This window comes from Thalassophryne amazonica, chromosome 7 (assembly GCF_902500255.1).
Source record: "Thalassophryne amazonica chromosome 7, fThaAma1.1, whole genome shotgun sequence".
Taxonomy (NCBI): Eukaryota; Metazoa; Chordata; class Actinopteri; order Batrachoidiformes; family Batrachoididae; genus Thalassophryne; species Thalassophryne amazonica.
In genome coordinates this window covers 95212088-95224609 of record NC_047109.1, presented here as the reverse complement: position 1 = coordinate 95224609, position 12522 = coordinate 95212088, and the positions used below count along the sequence as shown (strand labels likewise).

At 39.9% G+C, this 12522-nt stretch overlaps 1 protein-coding gene across 2 annotated transcripts in view; it reads right to left on the bottom strand.

Moving 5' to 3' along the window:
• The window catches only part of ptprub (protein tyrosine phosphatase receptor type Ub), a 700336-nt gene that overhangs the window by 21881 nt on the left and 665933 nt on the right, over positions 1-12522 (bottom strand). For both annotated transcript variants that reach the window (XM_034175133.1, XM_034175134.1), the window contains one exon: positions 4590-4904. In XM_034175133.1, the coding sequence (XP_034031024.1) occupies positions 4590-4904 (315 nt within the window). The remainder of the gene's footprint in view (positions 1-4589; positions 4905-12522) is intronic.

Genomic DNA, 12522 nt, shown 5'->3' with positions numbered 1-12522 from the left:
ATTCAGAATAAGCACCTGCTTTTCCAAGGCTATGATACAATGTCATACATACATTATTTCACATGATACGCTTGTAAGATGTGTTTTAATGGGGACATGTGCTTAAAACACGAAACCCAGACTTGCTAAGAAGCCATTAGCTTCAAGGACTTTGGGTTCTTTCTGTATTAAACATTTCATATGATTATTTCTGTGCTTCATGAATTAAATGCAAAGTAACACTCAAAGCTAACCTTGTGAGAGTGCCAGTGTTATACTGGTGACATCTTATGTTGGTGACTGCTATGTGGTGGACTACATGAAGTGTAGAAAAAGGATTGGCCTGAATGGATTTGACATTTGGAGGCCAATTTCATTTTCACTTGGGCTCCGACTTCAGAGGACACACAGCTTTTACATTACCGTGTGCTGAGTGGTGTGGTGCTGAGGTGTCACTACATAAAGATGCTGCATTCATGTCTCTGATCACCATCTGCTTTTCATCTTGATGTTTTTGTGCAAGCCCTTTAGACAGAGTACTTTGTGTCTTCTGCTCAGGGTTTACAATAATTCAGCAGAATCTGAAGTCCTGTATGACAAAAAGCACTGTGTCCCTTGTTGAAGATCTTTCCTGTTCCATCTTTTTATTTCACCTCAACTGTTTCGGTACAGGACGTTCGGTTCGGTACAGGGCTGTGCACGGGTGAGCTCGCGTTGCGTGTGTTTACCATAATTTCTGGACTATAGAGTGCGCCTGAATATTAGCCACACCCACCAATTTCAAAAAGAAAAAAGAAATTGTACATAAATAAGCCGCACTTGTCTATAAGCAGCGGGTCTCCATGTTGTAACATGAGATATTTACACAAAAGGATGTTAGACAAAGATATTTTTTTACTTTTAATTAAATACATACCGTAAATGCTTTTTTCCCCTGAAGTGTTACACATAAATATTGATGTGCACGTCATCCAGCATGCGTGCACGGTGTCCCTGTTCCACACGGAGAACTGAGTAATTTTACAACTTTTTAATTGAGATTTCATCGCGTGTGCAGTCAGGATCACATGGAGGCTGTGGGAAATGAGACGTTATTGAGGCGCTGTGACTTTTTCGACTTGTTGCGCCAAGACAGAGAACCGGTGGGGAAGGGGGGAGGCTCCACTCTGCTGACTGATCTGACGGCACAAAGTGCCACAGAGCGACTTTTGTTCACTAAAACGCACAGATAAGACCTATTTACACTGTGTGTGTGTGTGTGTGTGTGTGTGTGTGTGTGTGTGTGTGTGTGTGTGTGTGTGTGTGTGTGTGTGTGTGTGTGTGTGTGTGTGTGTGTGTGTGTGTGTGTGTGTGTGTGAATTCACACCATATGAAGAGCGCAGCTTTCAGGAAATCAATAGACAGCATCAAGTGACACATTTTATTTAACTTATTACCAGGCAGCACTTTGCAATTATTTTATTTCCCTGTTTGTATAATGTTACAATAAATTGTTGGTTTAAACAACAAGCAAATTTAGGTTTTATATTTTGTTCCCATACTGTACCGAAAATGAACCAAACCGTGACCTCAAAACCGAGGAACGTACCGAACCGTGATTTTTGTGTATCGTTACACCCCTAACTCCAGTCATCATCTATCTAGCGATAGATATCTGAAGCTTTTGTACAACAATCATTTCCACATAAATTCACCATTATTTCGTAATAAAAGACGAGGGACCGATCAGAGCACCACACGTCATTTCGGAGCGCCAGTAGCGATTCTCCGATTATCGCCTCGTTTCTGCTTAAAACTGGCTTTAGAAAGATCTAAGAGGTTTTAAATTGTCATCTGATGGATAATAATCACATTATTCCCTTTGATCGCTTTGGGTGTAGACAGTCAGACTGCGCAGTGAAGGCACAGGGCGGACCGATTTTTAGAGGGGACCGTTCAGTCGGCGACACCGGAACCAGGAATGAAATCCAGGTCAACAGCACAACTTTTCATCTCACTGAGCTGCCTGCCTGTATACAAGTGTGGGGAAAATAACATCTGCTACAATACAGATTCTTTTTTACCAATAAAACAAACAAACAAACAAAAAGAAAGTGTTTACCACATGGTTGCAAGAGTTGGTCTGAAATATGCAGAGGTGGCTTCAATGAGCAAAAGTCCTCCAACATATTTAGTCCATCCACCTACTAAACCAGCTGATAATTCAACTCTTCAGGCAGGCAGATGAAAAACATTGAAATTCCATGTTTGAGGTGCACAAGTAGAAACAATATATGGTTGGACTTTTACTCACTGAAACCAGGGTTAAATATGTACAATTAAATGTGACATATCTGCAGAAACAATCAAGGTTACATTTTAATATTCCGATTTATTGACTTTTGATGATGAATTGAGTTCCAGAAAACTTGAAAGGTTTGGCTCCAAGCTGAAATTTTAGGAATAATCTGCAAACATTACATTGAAATATTGTGGGTGTTGGGTTTTTTCGTTGTTGTTGTTTGTTTATTTTGGGCGGATGCAATGGATGATGGAGCAGTTTGAGTGTTGGCAGTGATTCATTCATTTATTTTCTATACCTGCTTATTCGAATCAAGGGTCAGAGGGGGGTTGGGGCTGATCCCAGCAGTCATATGGTATGAGGTGGGGTCAGTGATGGTGGTAACGCGTTACTTAGTAACGTGTTACTCTAATCTGACCACTTTTTTTAGTAACGAGTAATCTAACGCATTAATCTTTCCAAATCAGTAATCAGATTAAAGTTACTTCTCCAAGTCAGTGTGCGTTACTATTATTTTTGCATTGTGGGTCGATAGCAGCATTAAACTTGGTCCGTGGGCAGGAGGTCGGGGTTCGACTGAACTTCCCACTTTAAGCGGGCTGTGAGCTTTTCATCTGCGGTTTTCTGCAGCAGCTCGTCCTCACCTCTTAAAGCTCGGTGACAACAGCACACCTGCACTGAGCTTTACAAAGACATTTTTATGTTTTTTCCTCCTTTATTTAGAATTCTGAGCTGAGCTGCTCTGTATCTGCTCACTAAAAACAGCTGATCCTCCGTGACGCATCAACAACTAACACTATTTTCCACTCAAATGCACCTAAACTCTCTTTCTGAGGACCACATGATGTGAAAATGCAATAAAACGTTCTTACCTGTAAATCTGGTCATGTTTTCTGCATAAATAAATGTTATCCATTCTTTGTGCTCAACCACCAAAGCAGGGACGAATCCAGATGGAATGGGGGCGTGGGGCAAGGATGTGCGCCCCCCCCCACAACACCCCTAGATTAAAGGTCCAGTTTTGAAGCCTTTTTTTTACTACAACTACTAATACTTCTTATAATAATAATAATTTCGACAAGTAAAATGTTTAGAGAGAATTTAAATGTTAGAAAAATGTTAGAAAGAATTTAATAGTTACATTTATAAACAATGTAGGTTAGAAATTGCAAGTTCTACTGTTACAATGCTGTCAACAGTTAAATATGAGGTCAAGAAAGAGGTCTTTATTTTACTTTTTATAAAACAAGTATTTATTTTCATTGAAGTCAAGAAAGGGTGACTAAGCGAGTTTTGGCTAAACAAGTATCATTGTCATGTTGAGGTGGCAGAGGGTTGTTGTCGACAGCTGGGGAAAGTAACTAAAAAAGTAACTAGTAATCTAACTTAGTTACTTTTACAACTGAGTAATCAGTAAAGTAACTAAGTTACTTTTTCAAGGAGTAATCAGTAATCAGTAATTGGATTACTTTTTCAAAGTAACTGTGGCAACACTGGGCGGGGTACACCCTGGACAGTCACACATGTGTGGTCACTTTGGAAGTGGGAGGAAGCCAGAGCACACGGGGAGAACATGCAAACTCCACACTGAAAAGCCCAGGCAGAAAGTAATCCCATGACCTTCTTGCTGTGAGGCAACAGTGCAAACCACTAAGCCACCGTATTGGCAGTGATGTGCACTCTAATTAAAACACGTCCTTGCTCATTCTTAAGGTATTTGTTCAATGATTTATTTCCTTTTACTACAGTCTTATTATATTTATACTTCACTGCTGATGTTGACTTTGTGTGGTATTTACACTGAAATTAATTATTGTCCTTTATTACCTATGACTATAAAGCATTTCACAGCTTTCATTTGGAAGGCGATACACAAATAATGCTTCCAATTATTCTTGCTTTTGTTAAAAGTGTTTAAAAAGAAAAGGCACGCTGCAGTGCAGAGGAAGACAAATGCTCTTGACAAAAAAGTGGGACACCAACAAAAAGAACCATGAGATTTGGCTCAAGAGTAATGCAAGCCTATTCTCCAGAGATGTAAGTGAAGGAGGGGAAAGAAAAACTGGGGCGGGTGTTATCTAGTCATGCCTGAAGATCAATGTGGTCAGGGATCAAAGCTTAACAAAACGGCATGAAGGAACTAATCCCAAGCACGGTTTGATATAGAGAAGGCTGGGTACTACATGTCAAAGAGTCTGAAGTTCAGATAACCTCAAGGGCGAAAGTCAAAAGTTTTACTACAAATAATGGTTTGTGTGTAACAGAACCCAAAATTACACCCTTTCTTCCCCACATGTCAAGAAAACCGCATACTAAACTTTGAACTCACCCAAGCTGAGTTTGACTGGTTGAGTTGGTTGAGCATGACCACTGTGGTGCAGCCGTAGTCAAAAACCAGCCTCCAGAAGTCTGCTGTGGTGCCTGGCAGAGGGTGTGGCGTTACAATGAAGGCAGCCTGCCGGTGGAAGCTGTCGGCGAGAGCAGCGTTGATGTAATTATTACTCTCCCCTTCTGTGGTTACCAGGAAGGCCAGGGCACGGTCCGGCGGCAAAACATCCATGCTACGGTTCTTCTCTCGGTTCCTGGGCAACAGAGCGATGCTGCACTCTTCCACATCCAGATGGGGAGTCACGGAATTTAGCGTCTGCAAATGAAAACATCACGGAGGTGAGGAGAGAGTGGAGGGAGTAATTCAAGCTTGGGATCCTCAGTGCCAAAATGTCTTTTAGGTGTTTGAAGGAATGGCAACATTGCAAAATGGTAGATATTTCAGCGTCTCAACTTTATAAAAAATTTGTGGCCGGCCTTATAGATTAACAAGGGCTGCAAAAGTAAAAGTGATAATAAACCATGAACACAAATCATTTGAATTCCTTTTTTTTTTTAAGCGTGCTTACTGTGCACACCTTCTGTGACCCTCAGCTCATGCCACAGGAAGTCACACAGCAGTAACAGTGTGAATGGCAGTGCAGAAACAAACCTCCTTAAGCAGAAATGCCTGATCAAGGCAGTTTTTGATTGATCTGTATTGGACTAATTAAACCCAATATCAATCAATCAATCAATCAAATTTTTTTTATATAGCGCCAAATCACAACAAACAGTTGCCCCAAGGCGCTTTATATTGTAAGGCAAGGCCATACAATAATTATGTAAAACCCCAACGGTCAAAACGACCCCCTGTGAGCAAGCACTTGGCTATAATGGGAAGGAAAAACTCCCTTTTAACAGGAAGAAACCTCCAGCAGAACCAGGCTCAGGGAGGGGCAGTCTTCTGCTGGGACTGGTTGGGGCTGAAGGAGAGAACCAGGAAAAAGACATGCTGTGGAGGGGAGCAGAGATCGATCACTAATGATTAAATGCAGAGTCGTGCATACAGAGCAAAAAGAGAAAGAAACAGTGCATCTTGGGAACCCCCCAGCAGTCTACGTCTATAGCAGCATAACTAAGGGATGGTTCAGGGTCACCTGATCCAGCCCTAACTATAAGCTTTAGCAAAAAGGAAAGTTTTAAGCCTAATCTTAAAAGTAGAGAGGGTGTCTGTCTCCCTGATCTGAATTGGGAGCTGGTTCCACAGGAGAGGAGCCTGAAAGCTGAAGGCTCTGCCTCCCATTCTACTCTTACAAACCCTAGGAACTACAAGTAAGCCTGCAGTCTGAGAGCGAAGCGCTCTATTGGGGTGATATGGTACTACGAGGTCCCTAAGATAAGATGGGACCTGATTATTCAAAACCTTATAAGTAAGAAGAAGAATTTTAAATTCTATTCTAGAATTAACAGGAAGCCAATGAAGAGAGGCCAATATGGGTGAGATATGCTCTCTCATTCTAGTCCCCGTTAGTACTCTAGCTGCAGCATTTTGAATTAACTGAAGGCTTTTTAGGGAACTTTTAGGACAACCTGATAATAATGAATTACAATAAGAGGAAATAAAGAGGAAATAAATGCATGAATTAGTTTTTCAGCATCACTCTGAGACAAGACCTTTCTAATTTTAGAGATATTGCGTAAATGCAAAAAAGCAGTCCTACATATTTGTTTAATATGCGCTTTGAATGACATATCCTGATCAAAAATGACTCCAAGATTCTCACAGTATTACTAGAGGTCAGGGTAATGCCATCCAGAGTAAGGATCTGGTTAGACACCATGTTTCTAAGATTTGTGGGGCCAAGTACAATAATTTCAGTTTTATCTGAGTTAAAAGCAGGAAATTAGAGGTCATCCATGTCTTTATGTCTGTAAGACAATCCTGCAGTTTAGCTAATTGGTGTGTGTCCTCTGGCTTCATGGATAGATAAAGCGGGTATCATCTGCGTAATAATGAAAATTTAAGCAATACCGTCTAATAATACTGCCTAAGGGAAGCATGTATAAAGTGAATAAAATTGGTCCTAGCACAGAACCTTGTGGAACTCCATAATTAACTTTAGTCTGTGAAGAAGATTCCCCATTTACATGAACAAATTTGTAATCTATTAGACAAATATGATTCAAACCACCGCAGCGCAGTGCCTTTAATACCTATGGCATGCTCTAATCTCTGTAATAAAATTTTATGGTCAACAGTATCAAAAGCAGCACTGAGGTCTAACAGAACAAGCACAGAGATGAGTCCACTGTCCGAGGCCATAAGAAGATCATTTGTAACCTTCAGTAATGCTGTTTCTGTACTATGATGAATTCTAAAAACCTGACTGAAACTCTTCAAATAGACCATTCCCTCTGCAGATGATCAGTTAGCTGTTTTACAACTACCCTTTCAAGAATTTTTGAGAGAAAAGGAAGGTTGGAGATTGGCCTATAATTAGCTAAGATAGCTGGGTCAAGTGATGGCTTTTTAAGTAATGGTTTAATTACTGCCACCTTAAAAGCCTGTGGTACATAGCCAACTAACAAAGATAGATTGATCATATTTAAGATCGAAGCATTAAATAATGGTAGGGCTTCCTTGAGCAGCCTGGTAGGAATGGGGTCTAATAACATGTTGATGGTTTGGATGAAGTAACTAATGAAAATAACTCAGACAGAACAATCGTAGAGAAAGAGTCTAACCAAATACCGGCATCACTGAAAGCAGCCAAAGATAACGATACGTCTTTGGGATGGTTATGAGTAATTTTTTCTCTAATAGTTAAAATTTTGTTAGCAAAGAAAGTCATGAAGTCATTACTAGTTAAAGTTAATGAAATACTCAGCTCAATAGAGCTCTGACTCTTTGTCAGCCTGGCTACAGTGCTGAAAAGAAACCTGGGGTTGTTCTTATTTTCTTCAATTAGTGATGAGTAAAAAGATGTCCTAGCTTTACGGAGGGCTTTTTTATAGAGCAACAGACTCTTTTTCCAGGCTAAGTGAAGATCTTCTAAATTAGTGAGACGCCATTTCCTCTCCAACTTACGGGCTATCTGCTTTAAGCTACGAGTTTGTGAGTTATACCACGGAGTCAGGCACTTCTGATTTAAAGCTCTCTTTTCAGAGGAGCTACAGCATCCAAAGTTGTCTTCAATGAGGATGTAAAACTATTGACGAGATACTCTATCTCACTTACAGAGTTTAGGTAGCTACTCTGCACTGTGTTGGTATATGGCATTAGAGAACATAAAGAAGGAATCATATCCTTAAACCTAGTTACAGCGCTTTCTGAAAGACTTCTAGTGTAATGAAACTTATTCCCCACTGCTGGGTAGTCCATCAGAGTAAATGTAAATGTTATTAAGAAATGATCAGACAGAAGGGAGTTTTCAGGGAATACTGTTAAGTCCTCTATTTCCATACCATAAGTCAGAACAAGATCTAAGATATGATTAAAGTGGTGGGTGGACTCATTTACATTTTGAGCAAAGCCAATAGAGTCTAATAACAGATTAAATGCAGTGTTGAGGCTGTCATTCTCAGCATCGCCCACTATAATTATCTTATCTGAGCTAAGCACTAAGTCAGACAAAAGGTCTGAAAATTCACAGAGAAACTCACAGTAACGACCAGGTGGACGATAGATAATAACAAATAAAACTGGTTTTTGGGACTTCCAATTTGGATGGACAAGACTAAGAGTCAAGCTTTCAAATGAATTAAAGCTCTGTCTGGGTTTTTGATTAATTAATAAGCTGGAATGGAAGAGTTGCTGCTAATCCTCCGCCCCGGCCCGTGCTACGAGCATTCTGACAGTTAGTGTGACTCGGGAGTGTTGACTCATTTAACTAACATATTCATCCTGCTGTAACCAGGTTTCTGTAAGGCAGAATAAATCAATATGTTGATCAATTATTATATCATTTACCAACAGGGACTTAGAAGAGAGAGACCTAATGTTTAATAGACCACATTTAACTGTTTTAGTCTGTGGTGCAGTTGAAGGTGCTATATTATTTTTTTCTTTTTAATTTTATGCTTAAATAGATTTTTGCTGGTTATTGGTGGTCTGGGAGCAGACACCGTCTCTACGGGGATGGGGTAATGAGGGGATGGCAGGGGGAGAGAAGCTGCAGAGAGGTGTGTAAGACTACAACTCTGCTCCTGGTCCCAACCCTGGATAGTCACGGTTTGGAGGATTTAGAAAATTGGGCCAGATTTCTAGAAATGAGAGCTGCTCCATCCAAAGTGGGATGGATGCCGTCTCTCCTAACAAGACCAGGTTTTCCCCAGAAGCTTTGCCAATTATCTATGAAGCCCACCTCATTTTTGGACACCACTCAGACAGCCAGCAATTCAAGGAGAACATGCGGCTAAACATGTCACTCCCGGTCCGATTGGGGAGGGGCCCAGAGAAAACTACAGAGTCCGACATTGTTTTTTGCAAAGTTACACACCGATTTAATGTTAATTTTAGTGACTTCCGATTGGCGTAACCGGGTGTCATTACTGCCGACGTGAATTACAATCTTACCAAATTTACGCTTAGCCTTAGCCAGCAGTTTCAAATTTCCTTCAATGTCGCCTGCTCTGGCCCCCGGAAGACAATTGACTATGGTTGCTGGTGTCGCTAACTTCACATTTCTCAAAACAGAGTCGCCAATAACCAGAGTTTGATCCTCGGCGGGTGTGTCGTCGAGTGGGGAACAATGGTTAGAAATGTGAACGGGTTGGCGGTGTACACGGGGCTTCTGTTTAGAACTACGCTTCCTCCTCACAGTCACCCAGTCGGCCTGCTTTCCCGGCTGCTCGGGATCTGCCAGGGGGGAACTAACGGCGGCTAAGCTACCTTGGTCCGCACCGACTACAGGGGCCTGGCTAGCTGTAGAATTTTCCACGGTGCGGAGCCGAGTCTCCAATTCGCCCAGCCTGGCCTCCAAAACTACGAATAAGCTACACTTATTACAAGTACCGTTACTGCTAAAGGAGGCCGAGGAATAACTAAACATTTCACACCCAGAGCAGAAAGTGCGGGAGAGACAGGAGAAGCCGCCATGCTAAATCGGCTAAGAGCTAGTAGCTGCGCTAAGCTAGCGGATTCCTAAAAACACGCAAAGTGAATAATGTGTAAATAATTTAGAGGTGATTCAGCAGAAGAAGTGCTTTAGTTAAGGCACGTGAAGATTACACTGTGAAACAAATCGTAATCTAGATAACTAGATCAATCTAACTGCGCAGATTAAACAGCTAACAGATGCAGAAAAAACACTGCTGTGCTCCGGAACAGGAAGTGATACAATACCGCAGTGAGAGCCAACCTCAGTTATTTGCTGCAATAGTGCAGCAAATAACTGAAACAATACTTCACATGGTGATACAAGCATAAAATCCAGCACAAATTCTCCTTAGACATTGCTCTTTTGAAGAAAACAAAAAACAAAAAACAATGGGCCACTTGAATTTTCAATAGGCGGCCACGGTCAAACTTTAAAAATGCTCCAGTCATATTGAAAACTATACCACATTATTTGTCTGATCATAAAGATTCCAAAAAAGGTATAGTTTGGACTATCTGTGACTGAATATTATGGAGTTATGAGGTAAAAACCTTAAGAATGGTGACAAAGGTCAATTTCAGTTTGGGGTCAAAAGTTAAAGTTGCTCCAGTTTTAGTAAAAAAAAAAAATGGTGCAAATTGTTGATTGAGCTACTTGGATTAATAAATGGAATAGTTTTGACTGTGCTGAATGCTTGGTTTCTAAAGTAAAGGTCAAATAATGTTGACGTCCATTGGATTCTATGTCATGTGACATATGTTACCCCGTAACATGATCTAACGTGAACTAAGCATGATACATGATGCAAACTATTCCTATTTGAAACCTGATTAACTCAACCAATAATTTGCATTGCCTTTGAACAAAATTGGAGCAACTCTAACTTTTGACCCCTGTACAAACTGACAATGAACTTTGTCACCATTCTTGTTGTTTTTAACCCCATAACTCTATAGAATTCAGTCAGATAGTCCAAGCTATACCTTTTTGGAATCTTTATAATCAGACAAATAATGTGGTATACATTTCAATATGACTGGAGCATTTTTATATTTTGACCCCTATGTAATTCTTCAATTGACCCCTACGTGGCCACCTATTGAAAATTCAAGTGGCCCATCGGTTTTTACAAAAGAGTAATATATAAGGTGTACTTCTGCCAAATTTGGTGCTTGTATCATCATTTGAAAGATTCCTCTGTAAATATTCTGTTATCTGCTGCACTACAAGTCATCAAATAAATGAATGCATGTTGTCTGGTTCCTTATAAACCCGTTGTCCAATCTCGAAATAAGACGTTTTTTTTGACTAATAATACGACTAATAAAAATGAAAATAAGATGAACAATAGTAATAAGAATGAATATATTTTTACCAACTGAAACATCATTCAGTCACTATTACTCTGTGTCCTAGTTTTACTACTACAATACCGCACCAAGGGAAATTGATGAGATTAAAAACACCGGTTTACTTAATTTAAAAAATAAATAAATAAAGATTATAAACATTAAGAAGTAGCTTAGATTGAAAATAAAAATATGTGATTAATTTGTAATTAACTGTGATTACTCATGAGTTAACTATGGACAATCATGTGATTAATCACTATAAAACTTTTAATCAGTCGACAGTGTTCATACCGTCTCCAATGAAATACTAAATGCAATAATAACTATTTTGTTTTAAATTTGCATTTTTCATGCCATCCCTGTTTTTTCCTGACATGAAGTTGTAGTTACACTCACAGAAGCATATAACACCATCAGAAATGTCAAGGGTGTCTTGGTGGCTTCAATCACAAGTGACCATCCTGGACCGTCACTCAGGCTTTGAAAACTGCCTCCTCTACACAGATTTACCATAGAGGGTGAAGCTGTTTGTATTTGGTGATGACTGATATCCAAGACATTCACTGACACCAAACTATTCATGCATCTATCCCCTGATTTATCTAAAGAAAACTGGCTATAAAACTGCTTTGTATTCAAAATAATCCTGATATCTAGTTTTTCCTATAAGTTAGGGGTTCTGAAAATGGAGACCAAACAGTTATAGAGACAGGTTTATGACTGTGAGTCATCCATGCTGCTGTATGTCATGACACAATGTGACAATATGCATTAAAAAGAAACTTTAATACGGAAAAAATCCTTTTAAAATAATTTTGGTCTGAAGTGAACAGAAAGTTTCCATTTTCAATTCTATTCCATTTTCTTTCTTCGTTGTAAAATTTTTGTTGTTGTTGTTTTGGACTGTGTGTGCTGAATAAATTCATTCATTCATTCAAAGTAAAGGTGCACTGAGACGTGCATGAGTTTGATTCGTGTACTTGCACACACACCGTCATGACGATCCCACCTGCTATGTTCCCAGCTGGACGCCGTGCTTTGTTCGATCACCTGCCATGTGCTCTGCGCTGGATGCTGCGTTTATAAAATAATTATTTCGTGGTGGATTAATAACTTTCTCTGCTGCTCTAATCACTTCCTGAATCACAGAGGAGCACTTCAGTTGGAGCGCGTGCACCTAACGAGCTGGAGAAAGCATTTGGAGCCATCTAAAAAGGTAATTATTTGTGATGTTTACTTTGTCATGGCTTGGTAAAACAGTTGTGTGTTCTTTCCTTCTTGTGTGCAGCTGTTAAAGTATGTTTATGACAGAATTAACATCTTGTTATAATCCTTCAGAAGACCTGCGCTCTGATGCGGTGCACTGACACAATCACTCACTCTGTTCACTTCTTCTTTACTCAACTTGATGAACTGCACGTCGTGATGGCGATCCACATAGCACAACATTTATGCGTGAAGGATTTTTTTGAACATTTCAAAATTCTCTCTGCGCAATTGC